Genomic DNA, 20,722 nt, shown 5'->3' on the forward strand with positions numbered 1-20,722 from the left:
ACAGCGCCCCAGCTGCCCCGCCCAACCCTTGCATCTCCTCTGTCACTCCGGCCCACCCCCAGGCTCCTGCAGCCGCCCACAGCCCTCCTCCGCCTGGCAGCACCTTGCTCTCATCCCCCTCTCTCTCATTTTCACTCCAAGACCCTCGGACTCCTCTCCACTCAGGTCCCCGCTTCGTTCCAGCCCTGGGGACCCATCCCAGCCCCAACCTGAGCCTTTCTCCTCTCAATCCTGGCTGCCCGTCCATAAACAACTGTTCTCTCTGCTCACAGCAAGGAAGGAGGATGTGTGTGTGTGTGTGTGTGTCTGTCTGTCTGTCTGTCTGTGTCTGTGTGTCTGTGTGTTCTGTGAGCTCTCCCCCAAGGCTGTGGGTGACCCCAAACTGTAGCTGTGGAAATGGAAGTTATTTCCTTTGGGCACCTGGCCACTCAACCCATTGAAACCACTGACACGATCTTCAGTAACATGCACTTTGGGGGCATTTTCCTTCTTATGTCTCACTGCACGACCGCGCTACCTGCCCAGCGAGACCTGGGCCTGGGCCTGCCTGTGTTCACCTCCCATGAACCTCCCGTGGTGTGTTCACTCCAGCAGGGATGGGGCCTCCCTGGATGCTTACGAGGCAGTGAGACCCTGCCCTCCCAAAGGTTCCACAGACTTTGAATCCACAGAGTCAGGTCACTTGTGTTTTAGACAAAAATGGATCATCCACTCGTTTAGTCACTCAACAAACATCTCCTGAGTGTCTTCTCTATTCCTGGTACTGGGTACTGGAGATGCAAAGACGAAGTCCAGTCCTTGCCCAGGGGGAGCCCCCACCGAGCTGCAGCTGGCAAGTGACCGGCAGAGTCCTGTGTTCTGTTCGAGGCAGCACAGCACTGGGCTGGGGCTGGGAGGGGCCCCAGAAGAGTCTGGAGGAGGAGAGCAGCAGCCAGATGGCAGGAGCGGGGGAGGGGAGGGAGGAGGCGCAGAGGCAGGAGGGCAGGGGGTGTCCAGGCACCTACTCCCACCGGACAGTTGTGTGTATGTGTGTGTCTGTCGTGTGGTCATGTATTTGTCCGTATGTGTGTCCTGAGAGGGAGGGAAGAATGTATGTCTGCCTCACTGGCACACACAATTCTAACAAGGTTCCATTTACACAGCACCTCTGCTATGCCATGCCATTCTAGCACTTTCCTTAGGTCATCTCATGGAACTCTCACACTATGGCTATGATGCAGATATCATCCCCAACTTTCAGAGGTAGAAACTGAGATGCAGAGGCGCTAGATGACTTGTTCAAAGTCACCCAGCTTGTCAGTAGCAGATGCAGGATGAAAAGCCAGGTCCTGCTGACTCGGGGTCCCTGGGCTGCATGTCTGTGCTTCCTGAGAGTCTGGACCAGGCACACCCTACTCTGGCCTGCTGGTGTCGCTCAGGGTGACACTCGCTTTTGTAGGTGATCTGCCCTCATAGGGCACCAGGCCTCAGGTTACTCTGCTTGGCAGTCAAGGAGGCACCCCATAGCCTCTCCAACCCCAGCCAGGGATCCCAAGCAGAGGAGGGCGGGTGTGACTCTTCTAATCTTGCATCTGCCCTGCTGGGATCCAGCGGAAGGAGCTCTGGCTTGACGTAAAGCTTCATGCTCCCCGAGTCCAGCCCTGTCCAGTGCAGGCTGGTGTCTTCACTGCTGCAAAGGTTGTCCTGGTGTGTGTCTAAGAAAGAGCGAAGTCTGAGGCCCACAGCCTGGCCTGTCGGTGTCGGCGTGTCTGTGGCACTTGCAATGGGAACGTTTATGTGCCTGAGTTGCCCCACACATGCCCAGGCCTCAGTGTAAGCTGGCATCCCTCTGTAGGGCTTTCTCCCCCTGTGTGTGTCTGACCACGTGAATATTTGCCAGTGTCTGTGTGTCTGGGGCTGGCCTGCATTTGTGTCAGTCTCCATATTTATTAGGGGGCTTTGGGGTTCTGTCTTCAGGGGCTGCCTGAGAGTGTCTGGGTACAAGCCCATGTGTCGGTGAGCCGTAAGCCCACATGAGCCTTTTCATCCCAGTGTAAGTGGGCTATGAGGGTTTGCACACTTGAACCTCTCACATCCTTCCGCCCCCTCAGCCAGCACAGGGCAGCTTCTCTGGGCATCACTTTGGCCGAGGAGAGGGGCTGAGCCTGCACGTGCTCTCTCTGCTCCTCAGTCGCCCCGTGCACACGACTCTGCAGTGTCACTCAGCCTGTATCTCCGCGTCTCAGTGCATCTGCGGTTCTCCTACGGTACCTCCACTTCCCCTCCCTGTTGTCTCCCGCACTGGGGTTCTCTTCGTCTCCCTCCCCAGGCTCTGGCCACCTCTTCTCTTGCTGGCTGCATCTGCGAGACAGCAGCTCCATATATCTCCCTGCATCACTCCGGGCGTGCCTCCGTTTCTGCTTCTGTCTCGGTGACTATTTCCATATCTCTCCATCGCTCCTCCCTTGTTTCCTCTCACTCTGAGGCTCTTTCTCTGCCTCCCTCAGATTCTGGCAGAGTCTCTGCCTCCTCGTGTCTTTCAGGCCCTCATTCCTGTCCTTCCCTCGTGCTCCTCAGACCTTGGTGGGCCCTCGGCCACCACCGCTGCCACACTGTTGAACCACGTCTGTTTGCATCCCTGCGCTCCTCCGCCTCCATGACTGTGAGCTCCCTGCAAGCAGGGGTTGTGCCCTGTGTCCTCGGAGCTTAGCACAGGACCTAAGACCAGTAGGCTGTTGACGAAGCCTTGTTGGAGGCACTTGACCTATTTTTCGCTCTTGTTGTCACTTGTCGCTCTCTCCCTTTCACGATGTCCCTTACTCTTTGACACACTGGGGTTCCTTTTCTCCAGGTCTCCATGGTTACTTCTCTTTATCTAGTTCACCTAATATGAACCTTCGACTTGCTCTTTGTAAAGACCTTGGTTCTTGCCTTGGTTCTATCCTTGGGAACAGCCCTGTTTCCTTGCCAAGATCCGTTTTGGGTTACTTCTGAATCTTCTCTCTTTGGTGTCTGCATCTGCCGCCCCATTTCCACCTGTCCCTCTTTTCTCAGCTCATCCTTCCCTCACTTACGTCAGACTCTCCTTACCTCTACCTTCCTTCGCTTCTCTCATCCCCCACCCGCAAATGGGACCCTGCCCTTGCATCCTTCCTGGCTCAGCTGTTCCATCCCCCTGCGAGCTGACCTCCCACAGTCCCGCCCCTACCCTTCAAATCCCATTTTTTCCTTTTAGCCCCGCCCCACCTTGGTTCCGCCCCTACAAGCCACACCTTTCCCGCAGCGGGAAGCCTCCAGCAGCGCTCCCACCGGAAGCAGCCCTGGCCGCCCTGCCCCACCCCTCCCGCCACACCTCTGCGCCTCGCCGCCTACCTGCCGGGTACCGCTCGTTGACCGGCCAGCTGTCCACCTGCAAGGTGGCGTTGCCGCCACTTCGAGTGAAGCGCACCACGTGGTATTTGCCGTCGCTCACGATGGCATTGGGCTCGTCGATGGTAATGTCGTCCGTGCCCACGTTAAAGATCACCCCAACGGTGCCCTGGTCCTGGAGACAGGGAGGCAGAGTTCAGGGGTTGGGAGGGAACGACCATTCACTCCCGCTAGAACTCCTCCTGTGACCACCACCGGTCCAGCTCTGCTGCATTTAACACCTTTACAACACACGTCTCCCAGCCCTGTCTTTACTGGACCCTTTCACCTGCCCAAGGAGGTTGGCTTGCCCCCTCCCCCATACGCGAGTGAGGGAGCAACTGAGGCTCAGAGAGGTTGGAGAAGCCACTGTAGGGTGCAGAGCATGGACCTGGAGCACATCAGCTGACCACACTCACCTCTTGCTTTTAGGTTCAGTCAAAATGTTCACAAATGTTTACGAGGCGCCTACTCCACGCAAGGGCCACTGGGCCTGCAGGCCCTGGACAGGGATGATCAAGAGCAAGCCAGGACCAGTGGAAGCATGGAGGGTAGAGGCCTCCCTAAGGCACGACCAACAGGGGAGTCCACAGAAGCCAGCCTGGTGCCTCGGGAGGGTCTGGCTTCCCCCCACGCACACACCTCCGAGCTCTAGCCTCCCCTCCCCTGAATGCTCAGCACTGGGCAAGTCCCTGGGGGCTTTGTCACCAGGGCATCAGCGGGCATCAGCCCATGTAGGTCAGGCCTGAGTGTGGGGGCAGCCCCTCTACAGTCAAGGGAGCAGAGGTAGGGGGTCTGGGTTGCATGTTTTGGAGGGTGTTGGGTTAGAAAGAGATCCAGGAGACAAACCATGTCGGGGTCATTAAGGAACAGTGAGAGGGGGGCATAAGGGTAGAGGATGCTGCAGGCAGGTGGGAATGGACAGGAAGAGGAAAGACAGGGACTGAGCCTGGAGAAGGGGAGCAGAGAGTCGGTCTGAGCAACTCGCCCAGCCCCAGGCCTCAGAGAGGGCCTTGTGGGAAACCCGCACAGGCTGCCCAGGAGCCAGTCCAGGAAGAGTTCTGTCCGTGGTGCCAGAGCCTCACTGAAGCCCTCAGTGGTGCCAGGCCCTCTGTGGGTACTGCACACACATGTTCCCTTCACCCCCACGGCAACCCTCAGGAATGTACAGCATCCGCGTTCCACTGAGGAGGAAACGGAGACCCCGGGAGGGTAAACATATCCCCAAATTCCATGGCTCATAAGAAAGGGACCCCAGGTTTGAGCCCCAGTTGGCCTGACTCCAAAGCCAGTGCCTTCTTCTGCTTTGCCCCACCAGTCTGGGGAGACACCAACTCAGAGTGCTGGAGCTGGGGGTGATCTGAGAGGCTACTGAGACCAACCTTCCTTCAAGAGCAAAGACATCTAAAGAAGCCAGCGCAAGGCCCTCTGGGCCCTAAACCTGAGCCCCTATTCCATTCCCCTGTGCTTCCTAGCAGTACCCCGAGTTCAGCCTCCTGAGTTCCCACACCCTCCTCCACCTGGGACAGACACTCACACAGATTCCCTCACAGTCAGGGGGACCCAGATCCTCCCAGAACACACTACACTCCTGGAGTCTTCCTGAAAAACTGTTCCAGTCCAGCCTGGGCATGAGGAGCCATTCAGCAGCCACCTCCTGCATCCAACAGGGTCAGGAGGCTCGGCGGCACTGAAAGAGGGCCGGGGTGGCTCAGACGAGGCAGGCATGGGGTTTGCAGGGAGAGTGGGGGAGCAGGCTGTCACCTGTGGTCTACCTGAAGACCCAGGCCATATCCCTTCCCCACTGTGGGTCCATTTCTCCCCCTCCTAGAACCTGGGAAAGCCACACACACATACAGAGAGCCCTACACATAGCAGCACCTCTTCAAAGATGCAGCAAAGCAGGGAAACTGAGGCTGGGCTTGCCTAACAAAGAGTACTAGCAAGCTGCACCCACCCAGCACCTGCAGACTGGTGACATCCAGGGAGAAGGGGTGATGGTCTGCTCCTCACAGGAGGGGAGCAGACCTCAGTACTGCTGTGAGTAATCCAACAGCGCCAGCCCCTTGGGCGCCTCTGAGGGTTTCTCCCCACGAGGCTCAGCTGGGTGGTGACGGCAGTCAGCAAGCGGAAGTGGTCTGAGAGCCGGGCAAACAGAGGCCGTCCAGAGCGGCTGGAAGGCAGGACACCCCCGTTTCCTAGGAGGCAGCCAAGCCCAGAGCCGTGCACTCCGGGGGGAAGAGGCAGCTCCCAGAGCTGCTCCCGACGTGAAGTCAGTTGTCACTTCTGTTAAAGTCATTAATTCCTAATTCCCCAATTACCTCATTAGGCGGCGGCGGGAAGAACGAGGCCGCTCCTACAGCAAATAATTATGGGAGTCAAAATTAATTTGGCAAAGTGGAGCGACGCTTTATTAGAAACGTCAAATTGCTTTTCTCTTATTTTGCTGCCGCCTCCCCACTCTCTGAGAGCTGCTAATGACGCTGTGGTGGGAGCTGATGTGTCACCAGGGGAAGAGGGGGCTTGGGGGCTGCCCCAGGGGGCTCGAGCCCGTCGAGTGCCCGGCTTACCCTGCACGTGGCTCCCACACTTCCTCCAGGGCCCCCCACCCTTGCCAGGCTCCCCATCCCAGGCCCAGCTCCACTCCGCCCTGCCCCGCCCTCTACAGCACCAGGCGTCTGTAACCCAGCACCCAGCAAAGGCAGTGGGTAACTGCTGAGAGGGGGAAAAGGCACCTCTTCCCCGCTCCCTGTCCCCCCGCCCCGTCTCCTCAGCACTGGGGGGACCCTGTCTCCTAAACCCACAGGCACAGAGACAGAAGTCATCAATGAGGCAGACACAGACCACCTGCAGATCAACTCATCCAGGGGGACACTCACGGGCGATCGGGCTATTACCGGACATGGTGCTTCCTAGGGGCTGGGCAATGCCCTAAGAGCTTTACGTGCATCATCTCGAACCTCCCCAGCAGTTCCCTGTCTTCTGCCCATGCCACTTCACAGAGGAGGACACTGAGGCACAGGAGATGAGGGGACCGCATGAAGACAGGGCAAGGACGAGGCGGGGTGGGGACTCAAACCCAGGCATCTGCTCCAAAGGGCACACAGCCTCTCACAACTATGTGACGAGACAGCGGCCGCCCTCACCCACAGCGAAGGACCCGGGAGCACAGTCACACCCGCCACGCAGGCTCAGGAGACTGAACTGGCAGCAAACACCACACGGCCAAGGAATACAAATATAGAGCGACACGCCCAACCAGAGGCCACGAGACTGTCCCCCACGGTGCCCCCGAACGCTCCTGACATGATCAACGTGCACCGGCCCCACGCTGTCACACTCAGTCATCACACCATCGCACTGCCTCTCACGTGGGCGGAGACACCCGCTCACAGAGCTTCCAGCCTTCTCTGCCACACCTCCCTCTGCACCCCTTTCCTGCTCGCTTCGCTGCCTGGCCTCCCCCGCCCGGCGCCCATCAGCTGCCACTTCTCCAGCTCCACTCTGCCTACAGGCCATCTCCCCTCAGGCCTCATTCCTTCACTCCCTCCTGTCCATGTTGGGGGAGAGGATGCAGCCTGGGGAGCCTAAAAAGCTGTCCTGTAAGGAAGGGCCGGAGCCCAGAGAAGCCTCTCCCCTTGCCCTCTTGCTCCCCTGAAGCTCACGGTCCCCCACGAAGATCCCTCCAGCACACAGAGCCTGGCCAGCCTGTTCAGCCCTCCCAGCTCAGGGTCCCCAGGTCAGCGCCTGGGGTGCGAGCAGGGAAGGGAGGAAGCTGTAAGGGGCTGCACAGGCAGAGATGGAGGCAGGTCAGAGGCCCAGGGGCTAAGACAGTGGGGAGAGGCTTAGGGTAGAAATGGAGCGGAGCCACCTAGAGCTTGTAGGGAAGGGTGTGGGGGCAGGACCGGAGATGGGGAGGAAAGGGGGCAGCTTCAAGACTGGAGTTAGGATGGAAACTGTGAGGAGAGGGGCCTGGGGGAGGCAGTGGGAGAGAGCAGAGGGCAAGGAGGGGAGTTGCACAGAGAAAAGCAGAAAAGTGGGGCTCGGAGGTCAGGGTGGAGATGTGGGGTTGGGCCAAGAAGTCAGGGAGGAATGTGCAGGGCTGTGGCCAGAAAGGCTGTAGCTATGGCTAGGAGGCTGGGCAAGGTGGCCGCTGCGAGGGCAAAGGTCATGGGAACAATATTCAAGGGCAGGGCAGAGGCGGGACAGGATCAAAAGGCAAGGTGAAGAAACAAGGGTGGGCTGTCCCGGGGCGGGGAGGCCAAAGGAGGAGCAGGACAAAGTACGGGACACAGTGGGTGGCCGAGTTGGTGTCACAGTGAGTGGGCAGCAGCCCAGGGCAGTCATGAGGCGAGGGCAGCCCCGAAGGCTGCAGGAGAATGGCCTGGAAGCCTGGAGGGGGCCCCTGACTACATTTAGGAAGGTCAGAGACACAGGTGGTCTCAGAGCTCAGAGCTGGGGAGCTTCACTGAATAACGGGCAGGAGAGGGGGTCCCAGGAGCAGAACCACAGGGAGGAAACCCCAGGGGTCAGGGAACAGAGATTCTGGGGGCTCCACGGAAGGGAAAGATTTAAGGTGCTGGTCCCATGGCAGGAGAGACCGAGTGGACCTGGGGTAGGAAGACTGAGGGGTTGGGGGTGGTGGCCCCGCTTCTTACGATGTGCAGCTGCAGGTAGTCCCCGAGGCCCGAGGCACTGTCGACCCGCACCAGCACGGCGCTCCGCTGGTGCGTGCTGAAGCCCACGGCCAGGCGGTCCATCCTTGTGCTCGGCCGGTCATTGGGGGGCCACGTGTAGGTGATGAGCGCTCCCCCCTTCCCAAAGATGTATGTGGTTCCAGCTGCAGAGAGAAGGAAAGGGAGAGGGAGATAAGACGTCGGGGGGTGGTTAGCAGGTCCTTAGGGCTGTGGCCAGCGCCCTGAGACAATGGGTTTAGGGTACAGGGCTTCAGCTGTGAGACCCACAGCGGCCACCAGGCCCTGCCGTCCTAGGGAACAGTTGGCGGGCGGGTGCCCGGCTGGGAGCCTGTGCATGCGCACAGACAGATGTAGCTGCCTCATCAAGAATTCCAGTTTTAATTACCGCAAAAGAGAGGTAATAGAGAGACTGACACAGAGAGAGAGGGCCTGGAGAGATGCTGCGAGGGGGCAGAGATGATCACCAGGGGCAGGCAGGACCTAGAGGGCCCCGCTCGACTGCTCCCAGGCCCGGCCCAGGTGACAGGTGTGAGGTGTGTGCTTCTGCAGGCTGAGTGGAGCAGGCACCAAGGCAAAAGGAGCCCCAGGCGATGGCGGGAGGAGAAGCAGGGGCTGTGTTCGGCTCTGACTCATAGCCCGCAGGCTGGCGCCCCTCCAACACCTGCCCCCCACCCCCTCCCAAGCCCCTGCAAAGCCTGGTCCCAGTTTGCCTGGACTCCCTGCTTCCACTCCCAACTAGGGGGCTGCCTGGGTGCCAAAACAGGGGGTCCTGGAGTCCTGCCCAGAAAAAAAGAGACAGACAAGGGGGTGGGGGTGGGGGGGGAGATTGACAACCAGAGGAGGAAGGAGGCAGAGAGACAGATGGACAGAGAGGGACAGAGAGGGGTGTAGGTGAGAGAAAGCAGGAGGGTGGGAGCCAGAGATGGTGAAGGGAACCCTCTCCCACCCCTCCCCCACCCCACCCTCTCTCCCCCTCTGTCTCCTCTTTGCCATCCGGCTGCCGGGGGCGGGGTGTGAGGTCCCTAACGATCTCAGCCCCAAAATAAACCCCATTAGTCGCCACGTCCCCTCCCGCGGCTGCCTGGGCTCCCTGGGGGTGGGGGGTGGGGGCAGACTGATGACCGCAGTGGGGGTAGGGGGCCAGTCACCCAGTTGCTGGGAAGGGAGCTCTGTCTGGGAGGCCTAGAGGACTAGTGCTCTGGGGCCTTCAGAGAAGAGAAGACAACAATCTTGCATTCTTTAGAACATAAATGGAGCAGATGAGATCCATAAAATGCTTAATTAAATAATTAGCCACTAACGACTCCTCTCAAAGCACTTCTTGAGGGAGAGGGGTTCAGAGGAGGACTTATCCAGACAGAAAAGAGAGGCAGATGAGCCTGAGGGGGAAAACCTGGAGTAGACTGGGAGAAAAGTGTGGCTGTGGGGTGGGAGAGCCCTGGATGGGCTAGAAAGTTCCAGGTCAGGGAGGGTCTGAGGTATTTCCGGAGCAAACCTGCTCTGCTAAGATGGCAGTCCAGTGGGAAACACTAAGGCCGCCCCTCTCACACACCTTGGGGTCTCTCACCTCAGGGACTAGAAGCCCTGTTGCAATTTGGGCAATATGGGACCAGGGGTCTCTATCCTAGGAAGCTCCTGGGCCTCCAAAAGGAGAGGGGACCCCTGAGTGCCTTGGAGGGAGGCACCTTCTGCAGGCCCAGGAGGAGCCAAGGAGACAAGGGAAGGCTGTGTGTGGTCTGGGTCCCAGAGAGGCAGTGAGGCCAGCAGGGGGCCGGGGGCGGGGTAGCAGGAGTTGTCACCCTGAGCACTTGTCACCAGTGCCCTCCATCTCCCCCAGGCAGGACCAGAGGGGAAAGATGACTCCCAGGGGGCAAGATCACGGGGAAGGAACCACCTGGGTGTCAGTTAACGGACATCTGCCACACCACAGTTGTGGGAAAGCACCCCCAGCAGACAGAGGGAGCTGGGCCCTGCCCCCTCCCAACTCAAGTATCCTTCCTCCCTGAGGGCCTCCCTGGTGAGATCTGAAATCTCAAGATGGGGCCCCAAGATCAGGGTGGAGAATCGGATCGGGGCATGAGCCACACCCCCGCCCTCTGGCAGTCACTGCCTGGACAGGGCAGTGTGTGAGGGCTAGGAGCAGAGTAGGCCTCAGCCGGCAACCTTCTCTCCACTCCCAACACTGCAGCACTCTGGAAAATCGGCTGTTTCCATGGTAACCGTAATACCCAGGGTCCTCCCTTCCCCCTCTGCTCACTCACAAGCTGCACGTCCAAATTTGGGGGGTGAAGAGGACCAGGGGAGCTGAGATGCTGACTCTCCTGCACACACACTCCTCCCTGCCTCTTGGCCTATGGGCCTCTTCACCCCTGGTTCCAGGGCCTCCCAGTCAGATGTAGAAGGGCTTACTAGGTCTCTTGTTCCCTCCACCAACAAAGGAAACTCCATCTACCTGGAGCCTCCTAAACCCCTCAGGGCTCGGGAAAGAGAAACCCTTTCTCCTCACTTTCCCATCCCAGGAACCCAGACAGCACATCACCCTGAGCCCGGAGATGAGGTGAGAACCGAGCCCGCCCCCCATCTCCATGTCCCATAGAGCAGTGAGGCAGGAAGGATCAGAGGCCGGGCGCGTGCCCGCAGCCCCGGGCCCGGTAGCCGACGCGTCCCCAGTGACGCATCCACAGACCCCACACCCACACACAGGCCACGCCGCAGCCAGCTGCACACAATGACCCAGTGTGGAGAGGCAGACCCCGACAGGAGACAGCCGGGAAACATGGCGGTAAGCGCACAAAGACTGGCAGGCGGCGAGGGCAGCGGCTGGCACCGCGCAGGACGGGACGGTCGCACGCCTCCCCGCCCCCGAGGCCCACGGCGCACGGGCCGCCCCCCGCCAACCCCAGTCCCCAGCCCGCGCCCCCGCTCGGCCGGGCCTCCCCCGGGATTCACTACCCCGCGGCTCTCCCACTGCCGCCAGTTTATTACGCCGGGCGGGACTGTAAAAGCCTAAGGGCGTTTATTACACGGTGGGGGATCGGATGGAGAGACACGTCTTGGGCCGAAGAGGTGAAGGATGGATGGTTTATTGGGCTGGGGCGGCAGTGATTACCCTGGGGAGGCATCTCTCTCCCTGGCCCCCCGCCTCCCGCCCTCCGGGCAGCTGGCTCGGGTTGGGGCGGACGCGGGCGGGGGGCGGGGCTCCGCCCGGTCCCTCCCCTTCCCTCCCCGCCGCGCTTCGGAGGCGCCTCCCTCCTCTCGCCCCGCCAGCCGTCCTCGGCCCTGGCCATCAGATACCCCGGGTCGCAGGGGAAGGCACACATGGAGCCCAGGACACCACAGCTAGAACCTCTGACCTGTTCCAGAAAGGGCTCTGGAGAAGAAGGGGGCCTAAGCTAAGGCCCATTATGTGGCCCTCATGTGGTCCAGACCCACTGTTCTTGACCTCCCCAGGAAAATGCTACTGAGCTACATGACAGAGAACATTGTGTAGATACCATTGTGAGGTAGCAGGGTGGGAAACACCCCTGAAGCCCAAGGCAAGACTGCCTCTGGCCAGACACAAAATGCAAAGGCCTAAGTGGCCACCACCCAAAGGCCCAGGCCTGGAATCTTCTGCCCACACCCAACATGGTCCCCTCTATGCCTCCTGGACCCAGAAATTCACTGGTCCAGTAAAACACTAAATGATCAAGAATCTTCTGTACAGTTCCCACACACCTGCATTCTAGAGGGAAAAAAAACCAACTAACCATTAATAATGGTTAGCTAATCCAGACCCAAACAAAATAATCATCCCATGTGAAAAGCCACGGGTGCAGTGCTGCCCCCGTGGTTAAAACCACACGTGCAGACCCTCTGTCTGCCGCATCAGAAGCCATGACAGAAACCTTCTGGGAGATCTAGAATCACGAGAGGATAAAATATCCTCCACAATCCAGAAAGGCTGCAGTTCTGAGTGCCCATAGCCCACACCAGTTCTTTGTATACAGACCCTCACTACCCCCCGCCTGGGGGAGGTGGGGGTACCTCCCTAGATCCAGAGCCCTGGGCTCAGCTCTCTCTTGATCCCAGAACAATATCTCCTCAATTCTTAAGCTCATTCTTGGCCATAAAACATTCAGTCAGACATCCAAGTGAACACACCCATAACAAGAATCAAAATAAATGCCAGGCCCCTTTATAAGCTGGAGTGATGAATGCAGAACCCCTGGAGGCTCCTGACTCAGAAACGAACTGGGATTGACCCCTCTATTCCTGGCCTCAGAGGGTACAGGAAATGAAGGTCAGGGGTGGCAAGGCTCGTCAAGGGCTCTGAAATCAGAATCAGGGTCAAGGATCAGAAGTGTCACCCCCACCCCGGGCCATTTTTAGGACCCAGGTGTTTTGGTCCTCCCAGGCCCAGACTGACACCAGGTGGAGGTGTGTCTGGCAGGTCGGTAGGGGTATTATGTAACAGGAGGGGTTGGGAGTGGGAAGGGAAATGGAAGAAAGAGTGAAGGGAAGGAGGGAAGGAAGCAAGGAGAAAGGCAGGAAGAGCCCATGAGAAGAGAAGTGGAGACGCAGGTGCAGAAAGAGCAGCTCCTCACCCTGGGGAAGCCCAGAAAGGAGAGGTGTCCTCTGGCCTGGATGGGTCTCCCAAGCTGGCTCTGTCTCTTGCCAAGCCTGGGTCCCAACAGAAGCCAGCCCCTGGACCTCGCCCCACAGCGGAGGTATGCAGAGGTAGGGTTCAGCCATGACCGCTGGCCTCTTCCTCCTCTTCTCTGTCCTTGGACCCTCCTCCGTCCTCTCACTTGCCTGACCCTTCATGGGCTCCTCCACCCCGTTTCCCCATCACCTTCCCTCACTGCCCTGCAGGGCCCTCCAGCTCCTCTGCTTCCTTGGGGCCCTGGGCAGCCCGTGGCCCTCTTGGGGCTGTTTCTCTCCTCTGCACAAGGGGGTGGCTGCCTCTGAGGCCATCCCAATGCCAACATTCCATAGGATCCCAACCCCAACAGCTCCCAAGTTCTTTCCTCCATTGTCTCTCCCTTCCCTCCCCAGCTCTTTGCACCCTGACACCAGCTCCTTCACTGAGACTTCCTCTGGCACTTCAGTTCCACTCTGCTCAGCTCCCTTGGGCCAGCCTCCCTCCATCCCCTGCCTCTTTGACCTTCTCTCCTCTTCACCTCACAGAGATCTTCCCTGATGGCCTTTCTTCTCTCCTCCCTTTAGGCCTCTCCTCACTGCTCAGAAAGACCATGTCTTATCTGGGTCTCTCTGGGGACTGAGCCTCAGTGGAGCTGGAGGGGACAATGAAGAGGATGGAGAAAGGCAAGGAGGGCCAGATTGCTCCTGGTGAGAACAGGGGAGTTAAAATCAGGAGCAGGGGTGTGGGGGGCGGCGAGTGCAGAAGGAGAAGAGCCTGGAGAGCATGGCGTGGAGATGACCCCAGCTGGGAAAGAGGTTGGCCAGGAACACTCTGCTGGGCAAGAAAAAGAAAGGAATGAGAAAGGATGTTGGATGAGGCTGCTCCTGGGAACTGGATGAAGAGAACACAGAGGCATGAAAAAGATAAAGATAACCTAAGGAAAAAGGAGGAAGGGGGAGAGCAAAGAGGTGGAAAGCTTGAAAGTGGTATGGGGGAACAAAGATTGGGAAGCAAGAAAGGACAGGTGAAGAACAATGATGAGGACGCAAAGATGAGTGCAGAAATGGGGACCACGAGGGCACAGATGGGAAGTGAAGATATGGGCATGAAAGATGAGGAAGGGACAAAAAGGGAGTCAAAAAAATGAGAGGGGATGGATGGGCAGAAATGGAAGTGATGGACGTACAGAAATTAGAGACAACAAGGTACAGAGTGTGAACAGGTGAAGGCACAGCGATGGAAGCATGGAGATGTCAGAGTACCAGGATGGAAGGCAACAGAGGCACCGAGGGGGAAGTGATGGGGGGACGGGTATAGAAGGTGATGAGAGTACAGGAATGAGAAGTCACTGAAGTACAGAAGGCAAGTGTTGGAGGGCTGAGATGGGGACCAAAGATGGAAGGTGATGAAGTATATGGATGGGAAGCCATGGAGGTACGGAGGTGGGAGATGATGAGCTGTACCACATGGGAGGTGAGAGAGGTATAGAAATGGAGGTGATGGTGGTACCCTGTGGAAACTGATGGCAAGGTACAGAGATGGGAGGTAATGTGGAGGACAGAGAAGGAACTGGACTAAAATGGGAGGTGATGGGATCTCTGGAACAGCAGCTAACAGGAGCTTTGAGATGAAATGTGAAGGAGAGACTGAGATGGGAAATGATGGGACCTGACATGGAGATGAAATAATAAAATGTGAAGAGGGAGAGACCCAGGAGGCCTGGGGTTGGAAGTCATAGGGGCGCAGTAATGGGAAGTGTTGGGGGCACAGAGAATACAGAAGACAAAGATAGAAGGCGGCAGGTACAGAGATGGGAAGAGGGGCATACAGTGAATCTCAGGGGTCTAAGGTATGAAGTGATGAAGGGACTGAGCTGGGAGGTGAAAAAAAGGAAGAAACTAGAAGTGCTAGAGGTCAGGAACGAAAGGTCTGAGAGAGAAGGAGAAGTAAATTTTGACACGGAAGGATATGGCAGGGGGAGACACTGAGATAAGAGGTGATAGTGTAGAGTGGCAGAGGACTGACGGGAGAGGGGAAGGGGAGACGGGGTGCTGAGCAGAAATTCAAACAGTGGGAGGTGGGAGATGCTGAGGATCAGAGGTGGAGGTACGGCAGAAATGAAGAGATGTGGAGAGGAAAAACCAGAGATGAAGGGAATGAGGCTGGGAAAGGATGGGACAGCGGAGCGAGCTGATCGCTTGGGAGGTGGTGGAAGGACAGGAATGGGGAAAAGACGGGACGGTGGCTGGAGGAACAGAGGTGAAATCACCAGACACAAGGAGGTGAAAGAGGCAGTGATGGGACACGTCTGAGGAGAGGTGATAGATGGGACAGAGGTGAGAGGTTGGTGGGGGAGATAATGGGCACCCAGATGCTGGGCCAGGAAAGTGACAGTGGCCTAGGTGGAGGGAAGCCAGATGGAGGAATGATAAGGGGCAGGGATGGAGGAGGTGAAGAGGAAGAGAAAAAGGGAAAGGAGAGCAGGGCAGAGAGGATGGACGGCCAGACAGAGAGGGGGTGAGGGGGCCTACACAGAAGGTGATAACACCCTGGAGACAGGGATTCGGAGGTGAAGGTGAGGCAAGCAATGAAAGTGAAGACAGAGATAAGGGTGATAAACGGACGGGGTGAGGGGATGCTGCTGGAGAGGAGAGGGTGCGGCTGAGGTGCTGATGGAGCCCAAGATGGGAGGTGAGGGGGCGCGGGTCCGCAGAGCGGAGGGGCCGGGCCTCGGCGCGCACCGGCTGGGGTGCGGCCCGCGGGGGCCAGGGCCGCGCGCAAGGGAGGCCCCGGGGGCCGGCCGGTCGGCCGGCTGGTACGGGCAGCGCCACTTACCGTGCCCGCCGCGGGTGAGGAAGGGCATGCGGTTGATGGCGATGGGCACGGTGCCGTGCTTGCTGTGGAAGTGGTGGACGTGGTGGGTGGTGCTGAGGCTGGAGGAGACCCGGGCCCCCTCGGCCGCCCCCAGCAGCAGTAGCAGCAGTAGCGGCAGCAGAGGTGGCGGCGGCGGCGGCGGCGGGGGCCCGGCCAGGGCGGGGGGGCGGCGCGGGCACCCCCCCAGCCCGCTTCCCCCGGGGGGCATTTCGGCCCGGGGGCGGCCCCCTCACAGCCCCATGGCCGGGGGCGGGGACGCGGGGCCGAGTAGCCCCGCGAAGCCCCCCTCCGGCTCCGAGCCCCTGGAGGGGGGTAGGAGGGGTGAAGAGAAGGAAAATCAGAGCCCAAGCCTCGGTCCGGAGTCAATGAAATCAAGTGGATCCCGCCGGGTAGTCCGGGGTCCGCGGAGCGGCAACGCCAAGGTCCAGGACGCCTGGGTCCATCGCGAGGAGCTAAGGGTCCCCCCGCATCCCGGCGGGGTCGGAGCGGCGCAGAGGGCCGTCAGAAACCCGGGGGAGCGCCCGGGGGAGGGGGCATGGTGCCGGGTGGAGAGAGAGGGGAGGTGCGGGGGCCAAGCAGGGAGGGGAGAGCGGGGAAATCCTGCGGAAAAACCGAGCCGGGGAGGGGGGACTGGAGGAGAGAGGCAGGAGACCGATGGAGACTAGGGCCCGCCGCGCCGCGGCTGCCGCTGCCGCCCGACGGAGGCCGGGGGGAGAGGAGGGAGCGGCCGGGGGGTGGGGGGCGGGAGAGGGGGGAAGGGAAGCAAATCCGGGTGAGGGGGGAATGAAGGGAGAGGTGGGGAGAGGAGAGGAGAGGAGGGGAACGGGGCTGAGCGGAGGGAAGGCGCGAGCCTGCGAGATTCCGGCGGAGAGATGGAGGCAGCGGAGTGTTGCTGCAGAGGCTGAAGAGGGCTGGAAGGGAGAGGGCGGGAGAGAGGAGGGAGGAAAGGAGGGGTGGAGAGGGGAGGGGAGGGGGAGCGCGGGCGGAGGAGGGGGCAGGGCGGAGGGACCCGAGCGGCTCCCGATCTGCGGGCGGCGCTGGGCAGCTCCGCCGCGCGGCACCTGGCTAGCCGGCTCAGCGCTCGCCTCTCCTCTGCGCGCGCCCCACCCCTCCCCCACGCCCGGGTGCGCGCACCCTCCCGCCCCCCTCCGGAGAAGGGGCCCTGCTGAATAATTGAACAGAACTGAGGCTAGCCGGAGAGGCCGCTCTCTTCCACCTCCTCCCACCACCCCCCACCCCCGGCCCGGACGAACCCCAATAGTGCTCGCTGGCCCAGTGCGCAGAGATGTGGCTACCGCCACCTCTGCACGCACCCCTCGGAACACACGTGCACGCTAGGATATGGACGGGCTCGGGTATGGAGACACCCACGTGCCCATACAGGCACCAGTGCGCGCGCACGCACACAGGCTCAGACACAGACATTGCATACATGTGCTCACAGACACCTGGCACACGAACTCACACTCAACCGAGTGTGTACACATGCTCACACACATACGTGTTTGGTCACAGGCAATGAATGAACAGCCAGCGTACACACGGACACCCCCCTCCAGGTCACCCTCCAAGAACAGGGTCACCCATATGCATACAAACAATGTACCAGGAGCCTCAAAGGTGCTCAAGAGTTAAGACATACCGCACACACAGTCCCTCGACACCTCCTCAGAAGGGTGCTTCCCTCCCCGCGGTAACCCTCCTGGACACCTCCAATCCTTCCTGTCCACTTCCTCTGCCCCTCCCCTAATGCCAACCTCGCCCTCTTGGGTGGGGAAGGGGCAGTTCAGGATACCTATCCACTGAGTGTTCCACTTGGGACAAAACCCTTTCTGAGCCACTTATGTCCTGCTGAGGAAGCCATTTCTCCTTCTAGGGTGCCCCTCCACTGCGACCTGCCCCTCAGACGTTGGGGCACTTCTGGGAAGTAAGAGCAAGGAGGCTTTCATCCCTTCGTCTGGATGCCACCTCTGCACTGACATCAACCTGAGTTCTGCTTGGACGAGGCTTTACCGGGGCGGGGGGTTGGGGGGTGCAGGGAGGCAGAGAGTAGATAAGGAGGAGGAAGAGAGGGAGGGAGGGAGTGATGAACCTGGAAGGAGGCAGACCAGGAGAGGTGGCGATGAAAGGGCAAAAGGGAGGGGCTGCGAAAGAGGAGGTGGGGCAGGGGAGGGGCTGGCTTCTGCTTATTATTCAGCATTCCATTTTGGAGCAATATCTGTCACCAGGAGGCCCTGAAAGAGCTGCGCCCAGCTCCTGGATGCAGTCAGGACCTGGGACAGCTCCTCCTCCCCAGCGGCCACCTTCCCCAACTTATTAGATGCCAGTGCCCCATTTGGTCCCCAGCCTTTCAGAGGGAAGAAAGGGGTCCTCAGAGGCACACAGAAAGAAGTGTCCCGGTGGCGTGTGGCCCCATGAGGGAGGAGAGTTTGCAAGCTGGGGAGCACTGCTTCCTGCCCGCTCTTCCTGTGCCCGCTCTTGGCCCTGGCTCTGGGATAGAGACTGACAGAGCTCTGAGCAGGCAGAAAATGTATGGTCCCGGAGGGAGGGAGGGAGGAGCCGGTGGCGAGAGGAGAGGAAGGGAAACCGCCTAGAGGCCAATCAATACTAGTGAGTGGGAAGTGGAGAGAGCCAGAGGGGGTGACACTGGCTAGCGAGGTGGGGAGAGAAAGGGTAAAAAAGAAGGGAGAGACAGAGGTGTGCAGGAGATCAATAGAGGCTGCGGAGACCAGCAGAGCAACTAGGGAAATGAGAAACAGGGGCAGAGATGGGGAAGAACCCACTGCCTGGGAGAGCCCGGGGACAGGATCCGGGAGGCGGAGCTGGAGCTGCCCAGGGAAGCGCTGTCCAGACCTCAGCCCTGGGGCTTCAGGCCCTGCCAGCAAGCAGGCCCCCATCCAGCTTCCTTCCTCTCTCATTTCATATTCTTTTTTATTTTCTCTCCACTTTCCTCTCTCTCACCCTGACAATGACTTCTCTCCCTCTGATCTCCTGCCTTCCCAGAGCAGACTCTTGAGCCTCACAATGGTGCCTTCACCCCCAGGTGGAATTCCCATGTCCCAGATGGAGAAACTGAGGCCACATGTAGGGAAAGGCTGTCCTGAAGGTCGGACTCCTCCTCATCCCAGTCTCTTCACCACCAGACAGCTCCACACCACAGGCCCAACCCTCTGAGGATGCCTGGGCCATCTCCACCCTGTCCGTCTCTTCAGGCACAAGGGCCCTTGATGCCCAGGGTGCCGCCAGGGCCGTCACACTTGGGGTGGAGCAGACAGGCATCTGGGCCAGGTTCCTACTTGACCTTGTGCATCAGTGGAGCCCCGTCATAGAGACAGCACGAGCATCAAACAGCCAAGCCTGGAGTATCAGGAGGAGGCACAACTTCAAGAGAAAAGGGGTTGAGATCTCAGAGGTACCCCCAGGGCCAGTGCTCAGAGGTTCCCAGATTGCACCCACCTTGTCTTTACCTCCAAGGCTCTGCTCGGGCTCTGCCACCAGACACAGAGACCAGCGCTTGGGGACAGTCACACTTCCCAAGAGGCCCCTGTTCCCCAGCCCCAACTATCCCTGCCTCCCACCTGCCTGCAACCCAGGGAAGTTGTTCCAATCTCTCTTCCCACCCCTGCTGAAAGATGGTTTGACTCCCAAACCCACATCCATCTCTCCGCTCCCTCCCAAAAGGCTCCATCATGTGGGAGTGCAGTAGTGACGAGGGGCAGCGCTCTTCTCCATCCTGACCCCCTCGGCCATGGCAAGAAATGCCTACCATCCATGGGCACCGCCTCCACCTCCACCACCACCACCCCGGGACTAAACCTTAAGAACACCCAGGTTCCAGCCACACCCCGCCCCCAGCGCCCTGTGATTAAGGGCAAGGATGTGCCTGTTACTGAGGCCTCAGTGTCAGCAGCTAAATCAGATGGCTGGTCTCCATCTTACTGTCTTCTCTGAGGACAAATTAAAAGGACTTTGTAAGCCGTGAAACACGAAACAGTCAGTAGGGATAGTTACTATTAAACAGCAAAGTTACCACCATCCCCAGATCGCCTGCACAAAGCGGGAATGAGCTGAAGAGGAAGAGGCCTGGCCCCAGCCCCGTCCTTATTCCCCGACAGCCAGGACTGGAACGCCCCTGAGCTGGCCGGCGTCTGCGGGCTTTGGCAGGTACAGCGAGTGGCAGGCTGGACAGGAAGAATCCTGCAGGACTGGACAGGATGTGGAGGTACCCAGGGATGGGCCTGCCTCAGAACACCAGGAAAGCACTCATGGAGACGGAGGGGGCATTCTTACAAAGAAGGAAAAATCAAGACCCGCCCAAGAGCCCAATCCCAGAAACCAGGGATTTCCCTGGTTTCCCTGAAGAAACTCAGAACTCTGCCCGATGACTAAGGTTCCATAGTGTGGCATGGAAGCAAAGGCACGGACCCCTGTTCTCAGCCCAGATCTGCTATTCACTCTGGAAATCCACCGACTCCTCCGGACCTCAGTGCCCATGTTTGCAAAGTGAAGAAGCCATTTATAGTGTGTGTGCACATGTGTCTTTTTTTCAGGCAGCTGGTGCGTCATGTCCCTGGTCTCTCAGCCCAGCTACCCCCAAGGAAGACCATTCAGGTGACACCTAAAGAGGCCACACGCTGCCCAGCCCGCCCCCCTCAAGCAGGAGGTTGTCTCTCCCTCATTCCTGCCCCACTGCCCTCCCTCAGCCAAGCTCTAACCAGTTGCCGGCCACCAACCACGAGGGACTGGAAACCGCTGCTGAAGCTGCCCTCTCTGGGAAGGGGCCTCAAACAATATGCAAGTTGGCAGCAGATGCCCAGCCAGGGAGGAGAAGAACCAGGCGAGGACACAAGGGAGTGTCCTTGTGGATCCAAGGGACACCCTGCAGCTGGGTGGGAAACTGGGCACGACACCATGGCTGGCCTCCAGGGAAGCCAGCTGTCCGGAGGCCTGGCCTCCTGGGTGTCTCCTGAGCCTGTCTCCTGGGGGTGTAGGCCTATTCTGGGCAGGAAATAATGGGTTTCCACTGCACACTTCAAGGACACCAGGGGCAAGGGGGTACAGGTCAGCAACGCCCCCACCGGCCCTGTGCGACAGAGCTTACGACACGTGAGACCACGGCCAGCGTCGGGACAGTGACAGA

General features: G+C 59.4%; 1 protein-coding gene across 21 annotated transcripts in view; it reads right to left on the reverse strand.

The window, feature by feature from the left end:
- Positions 1 to 20,722, reverse strand: part of NRXN2 (neurexin 2) — a 110,178-nt gene that overhangs the window by 20,852 nt on the left and 68,604 nt on the right. For 17 of the 21 annotated variants that reach the window (XM_043452200.1, XM_043452197.1, XM_043452195.1 and 14 more), the window contains 2 exons: positions 8,046 to 8,227; positions 3,352 to 3,523 (listed from right to left, as the gene is read on the reverse strand). In XM_043452200.1, the coding sequence (XP_043308135.1) occupies positions 3,352 to 3,523; positions 8,046 to 8,227 (354 nt within the window). Of the gene's footprint in view, positions 1 to 3,351; positions 3,524 to 8,045; positions 8,228 to 15,543; positions 16,693 to 20,722 lie in introns of those variants that run through there. The other 4 variants (XM_043452210.1, XM_043452209.1, XM_043452208.1 and 1 more) reach the window with 4 other exon arrangements.

The sequence above is a fragment of the Cervus canadensis genome, chromosome 29, assembly GCF_019320065.1.
Source record: "Cervus canadensis isolate Bull #8, Minnesota chromosome 29, ASM1932006v1, whole genome shotgun sequence".
Taxonomy (NCBI): domain Eukaryota; kingdom Metazoa; phylum Chordata; class Mammalia; order Artiodactyla; family Cervidae; genus Cervus; species Cervus canadensis.